This window comes from Ovis aries, chromosome 20 (genome assembly GCF_016772045.2).
Source record: "Ovis aries strain OAR_USU_Benz2616 breed Rambouillet chromosome 20, ARS-UI_Ramb_v3.0, whole genome shotgun sequence".
Taxonomy (NCBI): Eukaryota; Metazoa; Chordata; class Mammalia; order Artiodactyla; family Bovidae; genus Ovis; species Ovis aries.
This window is the reverse complement of record NC_056073.1, coordinates 29,627,223-29,647,751: the sequence shown is the minus strand read 5'-3', so window position 1 is coordinate 29,647,751 and position 20,529 is coordinate 29,627,223. Positions and strand designations below refer to the sequence as shown.

Below are 20,529 nucleotides of genomic sequence, written 5' to 3'. Positions count from 1 at the left end.
ACCATAGAAAAGAATGAAAGTTTTTTATCATTTGCAGCAAGGTAGATAGACTTGGAGATAACTATGCTAGCAAAATATGTCAGACAGAGAAAGATAATATATATCTTTTATCAGAGAAAGATAATATATAATATATATGCAAAATATACATCTGTATATATCACACATGTAAAATCTAAAAAATAAAACAAACTTGTTAGTAATAGCCACGCATTCTGGGAAACAAACTCACTCAGAGGACAACGCAGATAGTGAAGTGCAGTTTATTACACCGGAGGGCCCAAGGCAGAGTCTCCTCTTAGCCAAGGACCCCGACCAGCATTTGTGAAAATCTTTTATACCCCATGTGCACGTGTTCGAACCCACCACCCCAATTTCCTTGAGACTTACATAAAACAAAGGAAGGGTAAATACAATCACAATAACCCCATCATTCATGTGTTATGTGTTCAAACAGTTAATAATCAATAAGACTTTATGACCTGTCTGAAAGCAGGGGTGATTGTTTTCTCTTAATCGATGAGTAACCTGGATGTGATCTTCGAGATTCCCCTGTCCAGAGGGGGTCTTATCCTTCTATTGTAGTTTCCATAGACACTAAGCACAGAGTTCAGAGTCCATTGGAGAGGTAGTCGAGCATGAACAGCATGAACAGGCCTAAGATGGAGTCCAGCTCTGTCTGTTTCCTCCTTCAGTATAACAAAAAGAAATAGACTCACAGATATTGAGAACAAACTAGTGATTACCAGTAGGGAGAAGGGAGGGAGAGGAGCAAGTTAGGGGTAGGGAACTAACAGGTAGATACTACTATATATAAAATAAATAAGCTACAATGATATATTGTATAGGACAGGGAATATACTCATAACAACAGAATATTTTATAATTATTATAAATGGAGTATAACCTTTAAAAATTGTGAAATATGTTGTTGTACACAAGACATATTATATTGTAAATCAACTATATCTCAACTTTAAAATGTTTAATAACTAAACAAGAGATGATAGTAGAAGGTCCACGTGATGGAGAATGATATTCTGATTTAAATATATATATGTAAAGAAGGCTGAGCGCCGAAGAATTGATGCTTTTGAACTGTGGTGTTGGAGAAGACTCTTGAGAGTCCCTTGGACTGCAAGGAGATCCAACCAGTCCATTCGGAAGATCAGTCCTGGGATTTCTTTGGAAGGAATGATGCTAAAGCTGAAACTCCAGTACTTTGGCCACCTCATGCGAAGAGTGGACTCATTGGAAAAGACTCTGTTGCTGGGAGGGATTGGGGGCAGGAGAAGGGGACGACAGAGGATGAGATGGCTGGATGGCATCACCGACTTGATGGATGTGAGTCTGAGTGAACTCCGGGAGATGGTGATGGACAGGGAGGCCTGGCGTGCTGCGATTCATGGGGTCGCAAAGAGTCGGACACGACTGAGCGACTGAACTGACTGACTGATATATATATACTTGATGTATCTGCGTTCCACCCGGGAGGATAAAACAAGGATTCGGAAAAAAGGTTTCCTGTAAATCCAAAGGTGAAGTTTGAACCGTTTCTCTGCTGCGTGAGCTTTCATTTCAGGGCTCTAGACTGAAATGTCCTAAGGGATCAGTTCTTTAGGGTGTTCATTGGAAGGACTGATGCTCAAGCTGAAACTCCAATACTTTGGCCACCTCATGCGAAGAGCTGACTCATTTGAAAAGACCCTGATGCTGGGAAAGATTGAGGGCAGAAGGAGAAGGGGACGACAGAGGATGAGATGGTTGGATGCCATCACCGACTCAAAGGTGGGTAGACTCCGGCAGTTGGTGATGGACAGGGAGGCCTGGCGTGCTGCGGTTCATGGGGTCGCAAAGAGTCGGACCCGACTAAGCGACTGAACTGAACTGAAATGAGACTGAAATGGGCCCATTAAAAAGTTAAGGATGAGGCTCACATGAGATGTAAAGGCAAGCTTACTGCTACAGAGAGGAGAAAAAAACGTCTCTTCCACGCTCCGAGAGCGCCAAGACTGGCGAAGACGCCTGGGAAATGGAGTCCCAGACCCTGAGGATACCCGAAGGCTTCTGGGAAGTGCAGTCCAAAGTCAGCCCATCTCCTTCTGCGCAGCCTCAAAAGTCTCTGTGAAAGGAAGCCTTGAGAAGTCGGGCAGCGCCGTCCTATCACCGGAAGTGTCCGATCGGAACCAGCCCTGTGGGAGAGGTGAGTCCGGGTCTGGGGACCCAGGTGTCCGGTCCTTTTTCTCCTTTAAACACCCAGTCCCTATCATGTTCCCTTCGGGATTGCAACAGCCCTGTGACACTCTGGACCTGGGACCTTAGAGGAATCCCAAGGAAATGTGGAACAAGGTTTGGCCTTGGGAAATCCTTTGCGCCGGCCTGTATCTGGAATGGATAGGGGTTTCCACAGTTACCCCGCCGCGTGTGACGTCATCGTTGAGCGCTGAGAGGGCGTGGTTTGGGGGACTGCGGGCCTTCCGGCTGGCTGAGATTGTAGGGTCACTGGGAAAAGAACGAGGCGGGGAAAGGCGGCATCTGTCTCGGGTCGACAGCGTTCTGCCAGAAGAAACTGTCCCAGGGTCCGCCCCAGACTCCTGCTCTCCTCCTGGGAGGAGTAACCCGCCTTTTTGTACGAAGAGTGAGACAGCTCCGGCATCCTCATGAAATTTATTCACACAATAAATATTTAGTATTTCCTGTGTACTGGGGATGCCTAGAAACTAATATTGAAACGAGTATCACGTTCTAGAATGAGAGACCAGACAGCAAAGCAGGCAAGTTAGTTGGAAGACCGGAAAGTGCCTCAGTGTGAGAAGCATAAGGTGCTGTGAGAGCCTTCGTCATCACGCACTGTGAATCCCCTGTTCCACTCTGTGACCTCTACTGGAGGGATAGCCCCCAACACCTCATACTTCTATCTCACCGTACACACCCGGAAGCTACCCATCCACCAAGAACCTACTCATCCAAAAAGAAACCTCCACTTGACCAGTTCTCCAACATAACTAATTATTCCTTACTCTCTTTACCAAACCTCCAGTGTCACTAATTACTCCTTACTCTGTTGTGCTATTTGTTTACATATTTGCTTAGCTCCTCTCGGCCGCCACCACTGACCTCGAACATGGGGTAGCTCCCATCTATTTCTTTATTGACTATTCCAAAGCCTTTGACTGTATGCATCACAATAAACTGGAAAATTCTGAAAGAGATGGGAATACCAGACCACCTGACCTGCCTCTTGAGAAACCTATATGCAGATCAGAAAGCAACAGTTTACTTCAGTTCATTTCAGTCTTTCAGTCGTATCCGACTCTTTGCGACCCCATGAATCCCAGCACAACAGGCCTCCCTGTCCATCAACAACTTGCAAAGTTCACTCAAACTCACGTCCATCGAGTCGGTGATGCCATCCAGCCATGTCATCGTCTGTCGTCCCCTTTCCTCCTGTCTTCAATCCCTCCCAGCATCAAAGTCTTTTCCAATGAGTCAACTCTTTGCATGAGGTGGCCACAGTATTGGAGTTTCAGCTTTAGCATCATTCCTTCCAAAGAACACCCAGGACTGATCTCCTTTAGAATGGACTGGTTGGATATGGAACAACAGACTGGTTCCAAATAGGAAAAGGAGTACATCAAGGCTGTATATTGTCACCTTGCTTATTTAACTTGTATGCAGAGTACATCATGAGAAACGCTGGGCTGGAAGAAGCACAACTGGAATCAAGATTGCTGGGAGAAATATCAATTACCTCAGATATGCAGATGACACCACCCTTATGGCAGAAAGTGAAGAGGAACTAAAAGCCTCTTAATGAAAGTGAAAGAGGATAGTGAAAAAGTTAGCTTAAAGCTCAACATTCAGAAAACTAAGATCATGGCATCTGGTCCCATCACGTCATGGGAAATAGATGGGGAAACAGTGGAAACAAGGTCAGACTTTATTTTTCTGGACTCCAAAATCACTGCAGATGCTGATTGCAGCCATGAAATTAAAAGATGCTTACTCCTTGGAGGGAAAGTTATGACCAACCTAGATAGCGTACTGAAAAGAAAGCAGAGACATTACTTTGCCAACAAAGGGCCGTCTAGTCAAGTCTATGGTTTTTGCAGTAGTCATGTATGGATGTGAGAGTTGGACTGTGAAGAAAGCTGAGTGCCGAAGAATTGATGTTTTGAACTGTGGTGTGGAGAAGACTCTTGAGAGTCCCTTGGACTGCAAGGAGATCCAACCAGTCCATTCTAAAGGAGATCAGCCCTGGGTGTTCTTTGGAAGGACTGATGCTAAAGCTGAAACTCCAATACTTTGGCCACCTCATGCAAAGAGTTGACTCATTGGAAAAGACTCTGATGCTGGGAGGAATTGAAGGCAGGAGGAAAGGGGACAACAGAGGATGAGATGTCTGGATGGCATCACCAACTCGATGGCCATGAGTTTTGATGAACTCTGGGAGTTGGTGATGGACAGGGAGGCCTGGCATGCTGCAATTCATGGGGTTGAAAAAGTCGGACACGACTGAGTGACTGGACTGAACTGAACTGAACTTGCTTAGGTAGTTTTATAATGCTCATCCTACACAGTGATGGTAAAGCACTAGATGCTCAAAAAATGTTTACTAGTTTGAGGTTATTAAGACATTTGAAACCCAGCTTTAGGGAGAATATATCAAATCCTTGCAAATTAGATTATTTTTATCTAGAGTTGTGGGCTGTTTTAAGTGGATAAGAAGTGATTAAACATCTGAAGACAGAACTTTCAGCTATCGGAGGGGGTAACATATGTTGTAGAATGAGATAATGCCCATAAAGTATTAGGCCAGTTCAGTTCAGTTCAGTTGCTCAGTCGTGTCTGAATCTGCGACCCCATGAATTGCAGCACACCAGGGCTCCCTGTCCATCACCAACCGGAGTTCACTCAAACTCATGTCCATCAAGTCAGTGATGCCATCCAGCCATCTCATCCTCTGTCATCCCCTACTCCTCCTGCCCCCAATCCCTCCCAGCATCAGAGTCTTTTCCAATGAGTCAACTCTTTGCATGAGGTGGCCAAAATATTGGAGTTTCAGCTTTAGCATCAGTCCTTCCAAAGAACACCCAGGACTGATCTCCCTTAGGGTGGACTGATTCGACCTCCTTGCAGTCCAAGGGACTCTCAAGAGTCTTCTCCAACACCACAGTTCAAAAGCATCAATTCTTCATCACTCAGCTTTCTTCACAGTCCAACTCTCACATCCATTCATGACTACTGGAAAAACCATAGCCTTGACTAGATGGCCCTTTGTTGGCAAAGTAATATCTCTGCTTTTGAATATACTATCTAGGTTGGTCACAACTTTCCCTCCAAGGAGTAAGTGTCTTTTAATTTCATGGCTGCAGTCAGCATCTGCAGTGATTTTGGAGCCCAGAAAAATAAAGTCTGACACTCTTTCCACTGTTTCCCCATCTACTTCCCATGAAGTGATGGGACCAGACACCATGATCTTCGTTTTCTGAATGTTGAGCTTTAAGCCAACTTTTTGACTCTACACTTTCACTTTCATCAAGAGGCCTTTTAGTTCCTCTTCACTTTCTGCCATAAGGGTGGTGTTATCTGCATATCTGAGGTGATTGATATTTCTCTCAGCAATTGATTCCAGCTTGTGCTTCTTCCAGCCCAGCATTTCTCATGATGTACTCTGCATATAAGTTAAATAAGCAGGGTGACAATATACAGCCTTGACGTACTCCTTTTCCTATTTGGAAACAGTCTGTTGTTCCATGTCCAGTTCTAACTGTTGCTTCCTGACCTGCATATAGGTTTCTCAAGCGGCAGGACAGGCAGTCTGGTATTCCCATCTCTTTCAGAATCTTCCACAGTTTATTGTGATCCACACAGTCAAAGGCTTTGGCATAGTCAATAAAGCAGAAATAGATGCTTTTCTGGAACTCTTGCTTTTTTTGATGATCCAGCACTACCTGGTAAACACTTAACACATCTAGAAAACATAACAAGAAGTTAAATTAGCTCTCTCTATCAAAGGAATGTCCCAATAAATTAGTAAGAATTGAGACATACATCATAGCTCCAACCCCACCCCCCCACTTTCCTCCTCTGTCACTGCTAAATTTTTACCTCATTTACACCCACTCAGACTCTTGTTTTCCAAGATTCAGTCTGAGCCTGTGAGCTTCATTTCATACTCTCAGAGAATTATCCTCAATATTTATGTTTAACTTCCCTTTCCATGGATCTTATCTAAACTTGTATTTCCATTCCTAACTTCTTTCCATTAAAATCTCTTAATATCTTTTGGAAATGTTTTTCTAAGTGGATGTCTCATTGGCATCTAAAATACGGAATATACAAAGTAATAGGAAACTCAAATTTCTTTATTTCCCCTTTTATCCAATAAATCAACAAAATGAGAACTTAAGAATAAATATAAATAATGCATGGTCCTTAACCTCATGGGGCTCCAATCAATAAACATAGAAAATAATAGAAGATTATATTTGTTTTATCCACAGATGTTATGTGTTAGGAACCTAGAACTCAAAGTCAAGTTAATGTATTCTTTCTCAGAAGTATTAGAATTCTTATTCACTCCAGTTACACCCTGTAACCTGGTCTTACCATCAATCTGCTGTTCATTCACACTTCCTCAACTTTTTACTCTCCTTTCCTTTTTGCCTTTCTGGATCTTTCTTATCCTTTATTGTTCAGGTTAAGCCCCACCACCTGTAGGAAATATTTGTCCACATACACACACATTCTCCCCCCACCTCAGAACTATTACGCTATTCAGTGTCTCTACCATACAATCTGTTCAGTACTTCAGCTTTCAATATTTATCAAACATTTTCAGTGTGTGTCATGTGAAGCAGATTTTGTTATCTAAATGTTCCATATCCATGTGTGTTTTGTGTCATTTCTTTCCAACTCTTTTACAAACTCCTTGGAAACTCAAACACTATTTTTTAAATTCCTTATATCTGTACATCAGAATACAGAAAATCCAAGCATATCCCATATTAACTAGATCAGCATCACCATAGGCAGAAGGCCAAGGAATCTATTTCTAACAAAGTTCTCACATGACAGGCAGTGAGCCCAGTTCTGAATTCAGACTTTCTTAGAAATCACTGCCATATAACTTCTAGCCCAATGCTTTGCCATGTTAAGGTCTTAGTAAAGTATATGTTTGTGCAACAATCAGTAGTCAGCTTGGTGAAATATTTAGTAGAAGGACCTGAAAGATGGATATTTGCCTTTCACTAGGACTTCACTTCTAATTACTTTATTCAGTTTTCCAGTTCAGATGCCAAACAGACCATTCCCAAGTGCTGCTAAGACTTGAGGAACTGATGTCTAACGATAAGATTCACAAAAGATTGATAAGCAGGTCTTGGTGCAGTTTATTATGCTTTACTGGTAATCTAATAGGCCTCAATATCTAGGACATGGACTGAGCCATTAAACTCAGAAGGCAGAGAGAATTGTTGAGACAAAAGGAAACAGATTATCTAAGATTTTGAGAGAAGAAGCTCATTACACTGAAATTGTTAACCACAGCCTTTAAGGAAAGCTACCTGATTTTTATTATTTAAGAGATGTCTTAGTAATCCTAGTTCAATGTTCTGAATAATTATAACATTCTAAGCCTGTGTTTTCCCCACACTTTGAGGACAGTTGCCTCTTTATGTTTATGTCCTATTATGGTCCATCCTAGAGATGAACAATATATTTATCTCTACAAACAGTATTTTTCAGGCCATTCTGCTCAGAAGTTTTCCCTGGCTCCCCAGTGCCTAAAAGATAAACTCTGAATTCATGAGCTTGACATTTGAAGCTTCCTTCAACAGAACCTTTGTCTCTATAATTTATTTATGCAAACCTCCTGACATTTTGCCTTCCCACTTGTGTACCTACCATTAACCAGTTGTTCAAGGTGTTCCTTGCTTGTAATTTCCTGTTTCTCTCTCTCCCAACATCCTAGTCAAATTCTATCCATTCATCAGAAGTTAGTTTTTTAATTAAGCTTTTCCTGACCATTGAAACCTACTGTGCTCTTTTCCATCCCCAACTTATTGAGCACTTCTGTCATTTTTCTCTTTTTTGATGGTTATTTTTCTTTATGAGTAATATATAATTTAATTGCATGTGACAAAGTAACATTTATTATATGGAACAACAGAGTGTTTCCAAATAGGAAAAGGAGTACATCAAGGCTGTATATTGTCACCCTGCTTATTTAACTTATATGCAGAGTACATGATGAGAAACGCTGGACTGGAAGAAACAACAGCTGGAATCAAGATTGCCGGGAGAAACATCAATCACCTCAGATATGCAGATGACACCACCCTTATGGCAGAAAGTGAAGAGGAACTAAAAGGCCTCTTGATGAAAGTAAAAGAGGAGAGTGAAAAATTTGGCTTAAAGCTCAACATTCAGAAAACGAAGATCATGGCATCTGGTCCCATCACTTCATGGGAAGTAGATGGGGAAACAGTGGAAAGAGTCTCAGACTTATTTTTCTGGGCTCCAAAATCACTGCAGATAGTGACTGCAGCTATGAAATTAAAAGAAATTAAACTTTTCTTCCTTGGAAGAAAAGTTATGACCAACCTAGATAGTATATTCAAAAGCAGAGACATTACTTTGCCGACTAAGGTCTGTCTAGTCAAGGCTATGGTTTTTCCAGTAGTCATGTATGGAATTTGAGAGTTGGACTGTGAAGAAAGCTGAGCGCCGAAGAATTGATGCTTTTGAACTGTGGTGTTGGAGAAGACTCTTGAGAGTCCCTTGGACTGCAAGGAGATCCAACCAGCCCATTCTGAAGGAGATCAGCCCTGGGATTTCTTTGGAAGGAATGATGCTAAAGCTGAAACTCCAATACTTTGGCCACCTCATGCGAAGAATTGACTCATTGGAAAAGACTGATGCTGGGAGGGATTGGGGGCAGGAGGAGAAGGGGACGACAGAGGATGAGATGGCTGGATGGCATCACTGACTCGATGAATGTGCATCTGAGTGAACTCTAGGAGTTGGTGATGGACAGGGAGGCCTGATGTGCTGCGATTCATGGTGTCGCAAAGAGTCGGACATGACTGAGCGACTGAACTGAACTATATTTATACTGTCATATATTTAATGTCTGTAATTTAAGTTATCTTATTTTTAAAATTAAATTTTAAGCTGCTTTTAGGTGGAAATTATGTAACAGTTGTAAGTCCACTAAACAGGTATTTCAGTGCTTTTAAATGCCCAGCCAATTTTTGTATAACGGAGAATGACTGTTTCTATGATGTGATCTTTTGTCTTCCTGAACAGTAATAGTAATCTTTTTAATCCCTCAGGAGAGTTCTTAAAACTAAAAAAGGCTCTTCACAGAGCAGAAGTGGGATTCTGATAATACAGTTTATTTCAAGATGGCAACTGAATCAAAGAAAGCTGCAGCTCAGAACCTTCAGGAGGATGAAGGACTTCTGATAGTGAAGATGGAAGAGGAAGATTTTGTCTGGAGGCAGGGTGCTTGCTTACAGAGGAGTGATCCCCTCAGGCAGGAGCTCTGCCGGCGGCTGTTCCGACAGTTCTGCTACCAGGATTCTCCTGGGCCCCGAGATGCACTGAGCCAGCTCCGGGAGCTCTGCTGTCAGTGGCTGAAGCCAGAAACCCAGACCAAGGAGCAGATCTTGGAGCTGCTAATTCTGGAACAGTTCCTGGCTATCTTGCCAGGGAATCTGCAGGCTTGGGTGCGTGAACATTACCCAGAGAGTGGAGAGGAAGCAGTGACCCTACTGGAAGATTTAGAGAGAGGCACTGATGAAGCTCTACTCCAGGTACAAAGGGGTTGGGGGATCTAAGACCTCCAGGATGGATGGAGTCCCACATAGGGAGAAAAGGACCTGAGATTGAATATCTAGTGAGCTTTGTGAAAAAGAAGGGAAAGTGAAGTCGCTCAGCTGTGTCCAACTCTTTGCGACCCCATGAACTGTAGCTTATCAGTCTCCTCTGTCCGTGGGGTTTTCCAGGCAAGGGTACTGGAGTGGGTTGCCATTTCCTTTCTCCAGGGGATCTTTCCAACCCAGGGATTGAACCCGGGTCTTCTGCATTGCAGGCAGACCCTTTCCCATCTGAGGCAGCAGGCTCCCAAAGTGAGCTTTGTAGGAACTCTTATTTAGCTCAGTGTGTGTTTATGTCTCCTTCCCTCTCTGCTAGGTACTATGCTACCTTTTACAATTGAGGCAGACTTCATTCTTCCTTCCCCAGTTTTGTATAACTCTGGAAGATTCTCTTTGGTTTGGGAAGATGTTTAATTCCAACTGGGATTCTCTCATATGCCCAAATGAACTTTGTTTTTCTCAGATTCCAGTCTGTGGACGTGGACAAGAACCATTCAGAAGAAAAGTGGCACCTCCTGGGCCAGCAGTTAGTGTCCAGTTCCAGCCAGTGGACACCACGGCCCTTCCTGGTTCTTCAGAACCCCAGCTCCTACTGGACTGTGGTAAGAAGCAATGCTGTATGTGGTGCATGTCCCTGAAGTGCTGAGACAGTGAACCTCCCTTCTCAGACTATTCTTAGTAACTGTAGATGGTCCTTTCCTTTATTACTTAATAAGAAATAGAGAACTCTTTTCCTTTTGTGTCATTGGCCATCCAAAATAAGAGAGAGAGAACTTTGTTTTTTTAATCCAGAATGTCTCCTTTTTCATTTGTTCTTTTAGAATATTTCTAAAACATGAGATGTTTTCATCTTATGAGCTAATTAAAGGAAAGAAAATGAATGGGTTGAGAAAATGTCAGAGAATGAAAAAAGAAGCAAAGTGAAAGAAACACATGCATAGAAATAAAACATGTTAATAGGGAAGCAGATATAATGATAGGAAAAAAGAGACAAATATGTGATAATACACTCAGAAATAAAATATAATTCACAGATACATAGAACAAGATCCATTTTATTGCCTTTTTATTTTACTTTTGGTTTCACAAAGCCCTCATGCTTTTATAGGCCATACTTGTGCTGACTACCTCCATAGAATCCTCTTTGCTGTTCTAAAACTCATTGTTTAAAAGGTTCAAGGACTCAGTATCACTTTAGGTGTATATGGTCCCAAAAATAAACCCAAGAATAAATTACAGTACTTTTTAAGATTACCCAATTTCTGCTTTCTAGTTTGTTCTGGAAACATTTCCATCCATCTCATCTAAAGCTGTAAATTTTCCCATCCGAAGACCAGTACTGCCTAACCCCTTCTCCTATCCTAGCTTATTCTAGACAAAGAAAACCCTATAAAAAGAGGGGTAGCTTGAATTCCAGTTTAATATAGAGTCATGAGCACAGTATAGATTGATGAGCTAGAAGGTAGGATTTGTGAGGAGTAGATCATAAATGAGTCTGAAGAGTTCAGATGTGTTGCAGAGATTAGGATTTCTAAGTAGGATGTAAGAATGACAAGCTTTAATGATGATTAGTCTGCTGAGGGTATTTAGGATGACTAGGAAGAATAGCTCTGAGTGAAACAACAGGAGGCTGTTACAGTTATCTGAACAGGAAGTGGTGAGGTTCTGGAGTAACAGAAATGTAAAGAAAGGTATATACGGGACATTTAGTAGAAATGAAAGAATTTGATTATCCATGAAAGATGAAGAAATGGAAAGACGGATTGGATAATAGATGGATGGAGGTTTTCCCCACCACATACACATACCTCCGAGTCTTTATAATTTTACTTTTCTCTCTGCGTCTATGTCCTCATATACTTTCTTTAAAACAGTGCCTCCCTTTCACCCTCTAACAGTAGAAATATAGACCTAAAGTTCCCCAAGATCCTTCTCAGTCACACTTCATAGTTCTCTCTTCTTTGTTCCCCCCACCTCCATTCTTGCTGGTGATGATCCTCTTCCTAGTCTTTTCTATTGTCTGCTCATCTCACATGTCTGTTTCCTCTCTCTGCCAACTACTGCAAACATATGCTTTTACCAATTATTCTTTCTCATCTATCCTCTTCCATCACTCCTCTCATTTGAAAGGTCATGTTTTTAGAGTAACCAAATAATGGCTACTATGTAACTATGATTATTTGGCTACTATGATTATTGTACTATTATTATTGAGGGTTCTTGAGGCCGTTTGACCACCATCTTCTGCAGTTGGTTGGCTTTGCAGATAAAGTCGCTATTCCTTTCCCCAACACCTCATTGCTCTATGGATTGACCTGTGTGGGACGGGAAGTAGGAGCTTGGACTTGATCACAAACTTTAGCAATGCCAGTCAGGGCTTTGCTGCTAGAGGCCAGCAGGCAGATTGCACAATTTTAGGGTAAGGCCCTCGCAGCTACAGGCACCACTTGTTCTGAGAATCTTCCCCTTCAAAATCCCCTGAAGCAGCACCAAACGCTTGCAGCAAGAAATCCACAGACTTCTAGGAACTGAAGAACTTGACCATCCAGTAGCGTGAGTCGCCCTCAGTGGACAACAGGGAACACCCTCCCCCACACAGTTGGGGTTTTCCTCCACCAGGCCAGCCAGTTTGTTTTGCCTTTGAGATACCCTGTTGGAGAGGCCACTTATTGGACTCTACCCAACTTGAAACCGGTTTGTTTCCTTCTACTCTGTTCATTCTTGTTGGAATGTGTGTTTTTAGTGTTGGGATTTGTTTGTGCTTTTGATGCTTTGTTGTTCTTGAACTTTTAAATATGGGGAATACTCCATCTGTCCCCAAGGAAAGCCTTTTGGGGGTTATCTTAAATAAGTGGGCAAAATATAGCTGTGAGCCTCTGACTAAGAAAGAGATGATATTCTATTATGACAATGTGTGGCTCCAACATATATTAGGATCAGAAAAGCGATGATACCTGAAGGGCTCACTCAGTTACTATACAGTTTTGCAGTTGGAATTGTTTTGTGCAAGGGCAAGGGGAAAGGGTGAGATTCCCTATGCACAGCATTTATACTATTACATCAAGAGGAAAAGAAGTCAGATGACTGCCAGCCTACAGTGCAGCAGTCTGAAAGGAAACCCAAGAGAAAATCTGTTGTATGAAAGGTAGCGGGAGAAAATGAGAATGAGGGCATGTTATGTCACACCTTAAATCCCACTCTGGCCAATATGGCTCCCCTACCTGACCAGGTAACTGTTCAGATTGCTCCCATGCCGTGGACCTACTCACTCCTTTCACATCTTTATCTTTTCCCTACTTATGGGAAATGATTAGAAGTTTCTGTGTTAATCCCTGGGGCACAGGCACTTAGTTTCATATCACCATCTAAGGCCACACAGGGCACTCAGTTTGAACCGGGAGCCACTTTCAAAACAGGGCAATGTCTCTTGAGCGGATATTCCATAGGAGGCTTTAAGACAAAAGGCCTTAAAGTCTGCATTGATGGAGACCCTAAGGCCCCTGAGAATATGATGGTAAACATGACCTTCATTGGGCAAAGTGCATCAGATATAAGAAGAATGTTGCAAAAGTTAGATGCTGCATTTGGAATGAACCCTTCTTAGTTAGCAGATGTGGCTTTTAAAGTTTTCAATAACAGGGAACAACGACAGAGGAAAAAAGATGTCTATGGATGCACAATCCATTCTTAACTTCAGATTTAACGGGAAAAACCGTAACCCCCTTTCCTGAGAGGACCCACACCGCCTGACAACTTTTCACTTCTGTCTTTGCCATTCACCATCACTCTCAGGTGGACATTCACACCCTTATGAATTTGATGGTGACTGAGATTAAAAGGAGGATGGTCATTGACATAGCTAGAGAGGAAGCGTGCCAGCTTCATCTAGTGGACCTAGATGGAACTCCAGAAGCAAATCAGGCAGTTCCTACCAGTGAGCCTCACTGGGATCCTAAAAACGGAGACATGCCACATCTAGAGCATTACAGAAAGTGCATCTTAGCAGGTAGCTAAGTGAAAGAGCTTAAACAAAATTCTGGAGATACCAAAAAGCTCAGTGAGGATCCCATTAGAGTTTCTAGAAAGAATTTATCAAGCTTATGGCACTGCATTGATGGAGACCCTAAGGCCCCTGAGAATATGATGGTAAACATGACCTTCATTGGGCAAAGTGCATCAGATATAAGAAGAATGTTGCAAAAGTTAGATGCTGCATTTGGAATGAACCCTTCTTAGTTAGCAGATGTGGCTTTTAAAGTTTTCAATAACAGGGAACAACGACAGAGGAAAAAAGATGCAAAACAGCTGGCAGGGGCCCTGGATTCCTGGAAGGAAAGTAACTAGAAGAGAGGTAAGCCACAAGGAGAAGGCAATGGCAACCCACTCCAGTACTCTTGCCTGGAAAATCCCATGGACGGAGGAGCCTGGTAGGCTGTAGTCCATGGGGTCGCTAAGAGTCGGGCATGAGTGAGCGGCTTCACTTTCACTTTTCACTTTCATGCATTGGAGAAGGAAATGGCAATCCACTCCAGTGTTCTTGCCTGGAGAATCCCAGGGACGGGGAAGCCTGGTGGGCTGCCATCTATGGGGTCACACAGAGTCGGACACGACTGAAGCAACTCAGCAGTTAGCATGATTATTGTAACTATTTTGGTTGTATCTCAAAGTTTTACCTTCTTTTAGTTCAGCAAACAGGTATTTTTCTCTATTTTTTCATCATTTTTTTAGATAACAAGAGTGAAAACCATGAATCCATGCCAAAGCTGGACATTTATGAGAAAATGGAATCACAGAGAATTGTATCAGGAAGAATTTCAGAATTTGTGTCAGAAGGATCTGCTGAGCCTCAAGACATCTGTAAGTCTGCAGGCAAGATAAAGAGGCAGCAGGAAAAAGACTCAGGGGAGTCTCGGAAATCATCATCTACTCAGGATGCAGCTTTCAGTAAAATCCTCACCCACAAAAATACACCTACAGGCGAAATAATAAGCCATGATGGCTGTGAGAGAAACTTAGATCTGAACTCAAATGAATTTACACACCAGAAATCTTATAAACACAGTACCTGTGACCAAAGTTTCAAATGGAATTCAGATTTTATTAAGCATCAGAGAATTTATGCTGGAGAAAAAATTCACCCATATGGGAAATCTCTCAAGAACCCAAACCTTATTAAACATGCAGCAGTTTTCACTGGTGAGAAGACCCATCAGTGTAATGAATGTGGAAAAGCTTTCAGACACAGCTCAAAGCTTATTAGGCATCAGAGAATCCACACTGGAGAGAGACCCTATGAATGTAATGAGTGTGGAAAAGGCTTTGGGGGGAGCTCAGATCTTATTAGACACCAGAGGATTCACACTGGAGAGAGACCCTTTGAATGCAAAGAATGTGGGAGAGCATTCAGCCTGAACTCACATCTTATCCTGCATCAGAGAATTCACACCAGGGAGAAACCCTATGAATGTAGTGAATGTGGGAAAACCTTCAGAGTGAGCTCACACCTTATTCGACACTTGAGAATCCACACTGGAGAGAAACCCTATGAATGCAGTGAGTGTGGAAGAGCCTTCAGTCAGAGCTCACACCTTAGTCAACATCAGAGAATTCACAAGAGGGAAAACCTATTCATGTAAAGAACTTAAATTCATAAGGAAATAGAACAGGAAAAATATTGAATAAATAATAAATATCGGTTGAGATGAATGACTGAAAAACCAGTATCTCTTTATTTTCTCTCTCATTTTTGGTTTGCTGTTCTGCATATAATCTTTACTGCCATGTGTCTACTTGCTAAAGTCAAACCAGAAGAGCCAAATTTGGAGGAGGCTAATAAATAAGTCAGGCTTCCCTGGTGGCTCAGTGATAAAGAATCTTTCTGCCAGTGCAGGAGACACAGGTTTAATCTCTGGGTGAGGAAGATCCCCTGGAGAAGGAAATGGCAACCCATTCCAGTATTTTTACCTGGGAAATCCCATGGACAGAGGAGTGTGGTGGGCTAGTGTACATGGGGTGGCAAAAGGGTCAAACACAACTTAGAGACAAAACAAAAATAAGTTAGTCTATGGCAATGAAAATAGAAAAAGAGAACTCTTGGGAAATAACCAGAATTACAGTGTGGGGGAAAGAAGGTAAAGAGAGCCTGATCATTATCATTAACTCTAGTTATTGATTCTCATAAGAAGAGGTAGGCCAAGCCTCAAAATGGAATAGTTTGAGCAAGGTACTGCAGAACAGTGCTTTTAAAGTATTCCTTTGAAAAAAGAAGATTCAACAAAACTAAATTAGTCATGTCAAAAACGAGGAGGTATGCAATGGTGGCATTCTAGTATGTAAGCCAAACTCTATGTCCAGCGGTCATGCCAGGAAGTACACAACCAGAAGAGCACTTAAAGCAAGAGGCCATAATCCTGAGATTGAAGGAAGACAGAGAGGGAGTAGAAGCAAATTAGGCAAGAGCTGGGGTTAGAGGTAAGGAAAGGTGTTCAAATTGAACTAAACCTTCGAATTTGGAGGACATACACAGTAGTATAACCAGGACTTTACTGTCATGCTGTGCGGGTTTGAGGCACCTTCCTGGGGTGGGAGTATAGTGTTCTGGGGAGCTCTCTTGGCAGAAACAGGGTTCTCTGGCTACTAATAACTGTGGAAGAGGACTGAGGAAGTTAGTACTGCAAAACTAGGTCCTGAAACTATTTCATTGCTGCTGGCTACTCTCTCCAGAAAAGCCCAGGAGGAGAGTATAGAAAGGGTTGGTATCTGAGAAAAGAGTGGAGAGGAATCTGCAACAAGTTGGAGCTCTACCAATGATTTCAGGATATAAAGGTAAATCCTGCTTTACTTATTTTACCTGTTTGATGAGGTACCTTTTCGCTAATGTGAGAAATAAAAACATTTAAGGTCTAAATATTAAATTTCATGTTTTTATATGAAAACTAACTAGAAACAGAACCTTTACGTTAGAAATATGATAATCTAATGAACAAAATTTTCCATGAAGAGGCTTTATAAGAATAGCAATTGTGTTTCAATGACCTTGAACTATAGGATCTAGATAACCCAGTATTTTGTTTTAAGGTAATGTTGAACTCATAATTTCTTTTTACAGGCACTAGGAGGATGTATCCTATCACATGACTGTACAAGTGGCTATATTTTCCATTTTATTTCCCATTTTATAGTTGAGAAAACTGAGCTGTAAAATAGCGGACACAGGAATACATAGTAAACAGTGGAAGCAGGATATAAACATATATATTATTCCAGAGCCCTAGTTCTTAACCTTGACTATGTCAGTGACAATATGACTATGGATATAAAATCAGAAAATACAGTACTGAGGGATTACCTGGCTGTCTAGTGGTTAGGACTGGGTGCTTTCACTTGGGGCAACTGCATTCAGTCACTGGTCAGGGAACTATGATCCCACAAGTCTTGCCACACAGCAATACAACTTCAAAGCTGGGGGGAAGGGCTTTCTATATTATCCTTTTAGAAGACTAATTGGTGATACATTCCAAAATCATGGTGGCAGTGGGGACCTGGTAGGCTGGGTTGACTTTGCCCTGGAGGCCCCAGGAAACAACCACCAAGAGCATCTTCCTACAGAGGCCAGGCAGCTGTAGCCACTGTGCCCAGGGTTAGCAGGCTTCTGGCAGGCTTGCCAGGCCTAGGCCTGGAAAGGGGTAAGAGCCTGTTTCCCAAGGTTTAACTTCCCTCAGGGCTGCTATAAGATGCTATGAGATGAGGCCAGCAGCTGTAAGTAGGGGCTGAAACTTCAAATACACAGCCACTTTCCCACCCACCACCCTAAAATCACACACACATACACACACACACATGCACGCACACACGCGTGCAGAGACCCCCAGGAGAGAGAGGAAAGAAGACCCTCCTCCTTTGCTTCTGTCCTCCTTTCCCTCCAGCAGCGGCTATAGGAAGCTCTGTCTGTCTTCCAGAGATGTTGGCAGAGGCACCTTGTCAGTGGGGAGTGTGTATTCACACACAAGCATACAGACCTGTCTGTTTATGTTGCTAGCAAACATCTGGACATAATTTGATCACTTACTGATCATGAGCAGAAATCTTATCTGCAGATTTATTTGTAGTGGAAAACATCAACATGCTTGGTTTGGTATTTTTAATCTCACATTGTTTCCATATTACAAGTTGTAGTGTCTGTCTTACCTAGTTTATGCTTTTTGTCACATGTGACAATTCACCAGAATTGTCAGTTTTCCTTTTGAATTTACATTTTAATGGTTCACTGAATTAACATTTTAGTGATTCATTTGGTGGTTTTCAAGATGACTAGTCTTTCACCTCAGCTAAAGATTTCAATAGGCATTTCTCTAAATAAATAATGATGTATTTCACCTTAGAAATGGCACCAGGGCTTCCCTGGTGGTCCTGTGGTTAAGAATACACCTTACAATGCAAGAGTCACCAGTTCAATCCCTAGTCTGGGAAGTTCCCTCATGGCACAGAACAACTAAGCCTGTGCCCCACAACTACCAATCCTACATGCTACAGCTACTGAAGCCTGTGTGCCCTAGAGCCTGTGCAACAAGAGAAGCCACATTGGCTGCAGTCTTCTCTATTAAAAATGAAAGGGAATAGAAAAGTCTCCAACAGTGAGCCATGAATATAGGCAACATAGGAGGAAATGTAACAACCAGGAGGTAGCTGCTAGTCAGAACTTTAGGCATTTTTGTCACCTGGAGGCACCGTGATGCTGTGAGGCTCTGAACCAGCTCTGGGAACTTTGCCATCAGTGAATGATGCCACACCTGGGAACAGACCCTGGAGCTGCTAGTGCTGGAGCAGTTCTTAATCAGCCTGCCCCAGGAGCGCCAGGCCTGGATGTCAGAGCATCAGCCAAAGGATGACAAGGAGCCAGTGATCATGTTGGAGGATTTGGAGAAAGAACTTGATGAAACAGGACCGCAAATGTGATTAAACAGGGGAACATTGGGGAATGAATGTCCTAGCCAGAGAGAGAAGCATCCATACTACCATGGAAGCAGGTTGCAGAACTCAAGTTTCTACTCACCCTGACTAGATATGATAGTCACTGTGTTTTTACTTCCTCTTGAGGATGGAATAAGACTGTGCTCACTCTTTCTTTATTCTGTGCCCTGGGAATTGTTCTCTAAGATGTCTTTCAAAGGTATTAACTCTAGTTCATTCATTAAGTCTATCACAATCCTACCATATCTTGTTTCCAGGCTGTAACCAGAACCTGTGAATTCCAGGTGAAATTTTTTCCGCATTTATCACCCATTTCTTTGAAGCCTGCTCCACAGTTGCCTCCCTTGTAAGGTTCCTCACTGTCTGCTAGATGTGTGGTACTAGCTTCAAAGCTGACTTATACAGTCACACAGTGCCTTACAGCTCAGAAATGTCCTGCTTTCAGAAAGTCATGAGCTTGGTTTAATGCCCTGTTGTCACAGTCTTAAAATTCTGAACTTTATCTTTTAACTTGTGTTTTGTAAGTGAAGTAAAATAGGACAACAGAGCATGTGCCCTAGCAGAGGATTTGCCCCCATTCACGTGTAGCATTTGTCATCCCCCATGAGCACAGAATTCCAGTGGACCCATAATTTGTGGGAGTTCAGCAAGACTCAAAGTGAGTATGAAGGAGAGAAAAACAGACTACTCTGAAATGTGCCACTTTGGAATGTGAATTATTTTGAGTTGAAATCTATCACCCCAGAAGACTCAGGAAATACTTTCACCTCTCCCTTAACTACGTGAAAGAATTTAGATAGGGAGCATGTGCTAAAAAAAAAAAGAGAGAGAGAGAGAGTTATTATCAGAGATAACTTTTTTTAATCTGAAAGACATCTATATATGGCACGGCAAACACCTAGTTACCAAACATCTGCTCTTCTTATCCTGTGAATTACCCTCCTGCCCTTTGAAGCCCAGACCCCTATTCCATTCATTAAGTCAGGATGGCATATAAGCCCTTCGTATTTTCAGGGCTCCTATACATACAAATTTTGATTTGTTTTTCTCCTGAGAATGGTATATGTCAATTACAAGACCAACCAAAGAACCTAGAAATGTAGAAAGAAAACATTTCCCCCAACACCTGTTTCCTATTCCATATACCAACTGAAAAAGCCTGCAGAGTGGAAGCATTCTGTACAAGTTACAGCCCATCAGCTGTTGGATTTTTCCAGAAGATTCTGTTCTCTCCCTGGGTTCCTAATTTTCTTAAAGAAACCTTTTGGGGTGTCTGCCAAAGAAGTTTTGAAGCGCTCATTCTCTGTGGCACTCGCAACAATTAAACTTTATTGTGCAACAAATGAATTGCCACTCTGTTTAAGACAAAGGTGCAGGAATAACAAAAATGAGTCTCACTTTTTTCTGGTAGTTTCAAGTTCACTCACTCACTGCCTAGAATCAAATAATAAGGATTCTTGCCTAAAGGTAAGAAATTGAATTACCAAATGGTTTTTATTGTAATTCTTATGAAAACAGTAAGTTACTATGTGTTGCATTGTAACATTGCAGTCAGTGTAATATTTCCTAATTCATCACAGAGTTAGGTAGTAAGGTAGGCATGAGCAAGGAGGGTTGCCCTTGCTGAAAAGGATGCAAGCTAGTATCAATGTAGAGACCTCTAAACCTCTTCCCA

General features: G+C 42.1%; 1 protein-coding gene across 1 annotated transcript; it reads left to right on the top strand.

Moving 5' to 3' along the window:
* Positions 1–2,168: 2,168 nt before the first annotated feature.
* Positions 2,169–15,601, top strand: ZNF165 (zinc finger protein 165). The gene is made up of 4 exons (XM_027959046.3): positions 2,169–2,203; positions 9,339–9,821; positions 10,348–10,486; positions 14,613–15,601. Exons 2-4 carry the CDS (start codon positions 9,411–9,413, stop codon positions 15,518–15,520), a joined length of 1,458 nt encoding a protein of 485 aa, XP_027814847.1. The 5' UTR covers positions 2,169–2,203; positions 9,339–9,410; the 3' UTR covers positions 15,521–15,601.
* The last annotated feature ends 4,928 nt before the right edge of the window (positions 15,602–20,529 follow it).